The following is a 5,000-nucleotide window of genomic DNA, read 5'->3' on the forward strand; positions in this document are numbered from 1 at the left end:
AGAGATGAGAGGAGGAGAAGAGAGAGGAAGAGAGAAAGAGAGAGAGAGAGAGAGAGAGAGAGAGAGAGAGAGAGAGAGAGAGGAAGAGACGAAGAGAGAGAGAGAGAGAGGAAGAGACGAAGAGAGAAAGAGAGAGAGAAAGAAAGAGAAAGAGAGGGAGGAAGAGAGAGAGAGAAAGAGAGAGGAGAGAGAGAGCGAGAGATAGAGAAAGAGAGGGAGGAAGAGAGAGAGAGAGAGAGAGAGAGAGAGAGAGAGAGAGAGAGAAAGAGAGAGAGAAAGAGAAGAGAGAGAGAGAGAGAAAAGAGAAGAGAGAGAGAGAGAGAGAGAGAGAGAGAGAGAGAGAGAGAGAGAGAGAGAGAGAGAGAGAGAGAGAGAGAGAGAGAGAGAAAGAGAGAGAGAGAGAGAGGACGGGGGTGGGGGACAAATTCCAAACTTACCTGCTTTGTCTGGAACATGCATTCTCTGAGGTCATCAAGGTAGTCTTGGCATTTTGACCTCCCAACCTGAACTCCATATGCTTCTAGACATTCCATGGCACGCATCTCAAAATCTGCACACTTTGTAAAGGACTGGTGTGTCATAATACCACCTGTGAGGTCTGTCAGAGGAGTACGAAATGTTGGTGCAAAGTGGGCCGCCATAGCTCTGAAAAAAAATTCAATGAACTGATTAAATTTGGTGAAAAATATTAATTTCTATCTATCTTGATGGTAGTACAACAAAAACTGACCTAGCTTTCACTAAATCTGGGATGTGCTCGTTCAATCTCTGACTGCTGCAAGCTCATCGTTGATATCACTAGGCAGACAAAAAGGACAGTAGTAATGTCATTCTACAAAATTTCTAATAAAATGTGATTTTCTAGTTTCCTTCCAAATTTTAACCAGATTGTCCTTATATTTGGGGGTTCCTAACATGGGGGCCACAATTTTTTTTCTCTCTCTCTTGAAGCTAAACAATAACAATATAATATAGTATATACCAAATTTTTTTTTTTTCTATGAGAACATACATTTTTCTCAGCTTTCCTATATAATTCAACTTGTGCTCGTCCATACATTTACAGTAATTTGGTAAATGTCAAGTGGAGGTCCATGAGATGAGAAATAATCTAAAGTAGCAGTCATAATGATGAAAGAAAAAAAAGCACTTTGGTAAAAAGGAGAGAGGAAAAAAAGAAAATAAAAAAACAAAAAACAAATAAAAAGCCTTTGATGAATAGGCCAATGTGCTCCATCAAAGGCACACCAACCCTTACCATGTACAATCAGGCAAAACAAAGATTATAGAAGAATTCAAGCCGACGTACCAAGTTTACATTTATACATCAGTGCAGGGGCTGGCAAGCAACTTTATTCCAGTGGTGTAGTGCGCATATGCAAAACGTCACACTTTCCATCAGCTGATCCTTGCCAAAGAATATACCTTTGTCTATGTTTAATTTTGGTACATCTTGAAATGTCTTATTGCTCTAAATATTACAAGATCAGAACATCAGAAATTGTATAAATCAAGGCTTATGCTTCCTGATCCAAATAAACTGCATGAATAAAATGGAATAACAATGTTAATTTGCAGACTGATATCATGTGGTGTGATATTTACAATTATTTAATGAATATACAAAGCTCTTCCTAAAGTGAATCTTTGAAGGCTAGAAATGCTCTAGACATTTATTGCCATAAAATTAATCAAAGTAATAGTTTTTGCTTTCAAGCCTGTGGTACCTATCTATAAAATTCAATTTAAATCAAACTTTTACCAGTAGTAAATCAATTTTTTGTGGTGTTTTTGGCATGCACAGATCCTGGAGCATATGACCACCTGAGAAGTGAAGTGAAGCGTAAGCTTTGATTTATACCATTTCTAATTTTCCGACAATGCAGTGAAATATTTAGACCAAGTAAAACATTTCAGAAAATACCAAAATATTACAGAAAGGAGAAATGTACTTTTAGCAAATATTTTTATAAAAAAAAAGGTAAGTGTTTTACTTAGGGCAGCTATGCTGTCATAACTAATTTGCCTGCCAGTTGTTAAGAATGTAAACATGGATCCCATCTACTGGCATCCCAAGCAATAAAAAATCAGTCAAAGTTCTATCTTGCAACTTAGGCCTATATATAGTGGATGTTTGTTGGCATTTTCCAGAGCATGGAGCATAGATACCAAAGTATTGCATGGTGCAGTTCTCTTCTGGACAATTTGTTTTTTCTCTACTCAAATTTTGGAAAATTGACCCTATTTTTCTGAGGCACATTTAAGTGTGCCTCCCTCAGAAAAAAGGTTATCTCAGCCTATTGGTTAACATTGAATTGCATCTATTGAACAGTTTTTTGTAGTTCTTGTCTACAAATGCAAACTAAAAACCTGACTTGGTGTGTCATCAAAGAAGTGGGTTTGCATAAGAATTAAGTGAAAACACTAGCTTTCTCAAAAGCTTCTTCACAGTTTATTTAACTCATTGTAGACAGGCATACATAATTAATGCATGGCCATTGAAGAAACCTCAAGCTCCGCCCCACAAATGTTTTTTTTCAGCCAAACTCCTGCCCATTTAAAAATAAGAGTACTGTCTTGTCATGTGCAACTTATAGGTAGTATGACATTGTTTAGACAAATAATTCTTATAGTTTTGTCTTTTGTCTCCATAAAGGAAGAATATATGAAGTACACTCAATTCAATATTACCAGAACAAATTATTGGAAGAGGAGGTACAAAATTTTGCAAAATACTTCACTGTATAAGGAAAAAACAAATTATTTACTACTTTAAACACTTTTCCTGTGGTCAAACACACTAATGGCATCCACATGTTGCCCCCAAGTCCAATGGGTGGTTGATATGAAACTAGTAATTTACTCCATTTCCTCTGAAATACTACCAATTTGGTATTAACCCATCCCCGACGGGGGAATTCTAGCCTTGAATGTCCAAATGCTGGGGCGTTCAAATTATTAGGCCTAAATCAATTGAATAGCTGGCACAATACTGTGCCGCCCGGCCACTGGGCTTTTGAATGCGCGGTACACATGCTGTACCACCCGTCCTGTGTGGGTTAATGGATAGATGTATACGGTCTAGATATATCAATTCAAGTCCATGTAAAACTGAACTTATATTGTTGACAATAATTAGATTAGGGCTGTATAAAAAAAAATCAAGGTGGCATTGAAATCCAGCAAAGATAAACAATTTTTCACCAAGAATAATCTTGGCAAGGTTGGGCTTGTAAACCTCACGGGAAATCTGTTCAAGCTTTATACTGCAGGATTTTACACGGTGAAAGTCAGAAGGGCAGTCGTTATCAGATGAATCTGTCATTCTAATCATGGCCAATATGGTTTGCTTCCAATATAAATGTAAATTCAAATGCCACTCATTAATACCAAATTTATTAATGTTTATGGGAAAACAAAGAAATTTGCCAGGACACTTGAAGCAATTATATTGTCATGGGAACCATCAATTCAAGCATACCAAACTTTTCAACTTAACAACAATGCAGCAATACAACCATACATACCATACTAACTTCAACTTGCTCCTCCCAATTTTCATTTCATTTACTAAGCTCTTTAAACCTACACTAAATTGTAACATTTCAACTGAAAATTGTGAGCTAAAGGATAAATCTATGATAAGTATTCAACAATCACTGTAGCAAGTAGGATAATGCAATAGCATTATGGTCCTAAGTGGCAAAGAACAAAGTGACACGTGCTTTACTATGATATGATTAACCCATTGCGTACGGGTGTCATGACATACATGTCAGCACTGATTAGGCTTACACGACAGGAGTCAATGTGTACATGATGCAACGTCGGAATCTGCTCACAGTTGAAGCATGCTCACAGTCATGATGTTTTATGACTAACGGCATTAGCTCCAGAGCTACAGGGTTCCAAAGACAGCCTAAACCTGCATTTTATGATGGATTTATGGAAAAACATTGTTTGGGCTAGTCTGCATTACCCAGAGGGTGGAGAAAACCCTTCCCCCATCCCTCTAATTTTTAGACGGTGCCAATATTGTTGTAGAACGCCTGCCCTGACGACCAGTTAGATCGTTAGGTCTACAATGGCTTAAAACATACTCAATATAGACTAACTATACTCTGAAAATCCAAAAACAAACAATTTTCCTTGTTACTTGGGATTCTACACTATTTATTATAAAAGCATCTATAATACAAGTGAAGTGTTGCACTTTAGTGTGGTATGATTGATAAAGCTAAGAATATAAAATAAAAGAACCAAATTAAAATAATTAAGACATATCTGGTATGATCTATCTAAATTCGGCACAAGAATCAGGAAGCACAAACTCTTTTGGGTGAAGCACCGCTGGTGGTGCTCCTTTCTTTCAGTCTTCCTCTTTCAATATATTTATCTTGATAAGATAAGGGAAAGGGAAGTGTAATCAAATAAGATTTACTAAACCCACTCAAAACTTGATTTTGCTCCCATTGGCATTATAGCAAGTGCACACAGCTTCCTGAATAAGTTGAACTTTGTAAGAATTACTTTACTAGCTATCTAAAGAACATTACTATGGTCAAGATAGTAATGTATGCATGCTTTTACCATAACCTAATCTGCCAGATATGCCCTTTCCAACTAAGGTCTTGTTTAAAATTGAAAAAACAACCTCAGGTTGCCATACTTTCCACATTGGCCTATAACAAGGGTCAAATGGGGTAGAGTCCTAAAATTGTAGGCGAGTCCATATGTGCACGACATTCAGAGAATTCATCATTTTATTGTTTAACGTTTTTCTAGAATAGGTGTGGTATCGATGGGTTCTTTGTGATGTATCTATAGTGATTTCAATCAATAGAACCTGATAGCAATGACAATATTAGACCTGATGGGTGGGCAGGGGATAAAGTATCCCTGGGAAATTGTGGGGTAAAATTGGTATATAACTAATTGGATATTTGTGATACTTGTCTTGATTTAGTCTGAATGACCAGTTTTCCGAGTAATTTTGGATC

The 5,000-nt window shown here is 36.8% G+C and overlaps 1 protein-coding gene across 1 annotated transcript in view; it reads right to left on the reverse strand.

The window, feature by feature from the left end:
* ND-15 (NADH dehydrogenase (ubiquinone) 15 kDa subunit) overlaps positions 1–5,000 on the reverse strand; it is a 10,033-nt gene that overhangs the window by 2,424 nt on the left and 2,609 nt on the right. Inside the window, exon 2 of the mRNA XM_043000522.2 lies at positions 438–645. Within this exon, the coding sequence (XP_042856456.1) occupies positions 438–641 (204 nt within the window). The 5' untranslated portion in view covers positions 642–645. The remainder of the gene's footprint in view (positions 1–437; positions 646–5,000) is intronic.

Source organism: Penaeus japonicus, unplaced genomic scaffold, assembly GCF_977035675.1.
Source record: "Penaeus japonicus unplaced genomic scaffold, GWHDUDI00000001_assembly GWHDUDI00000021, whole genome shotgun sequence".
Lineage (NCBI taxonomy): Eukaryota > Metazoa > Arthropoda > Malacostraca > Decapoda > Penaeidae > Penaeus > Penaeus japonicus.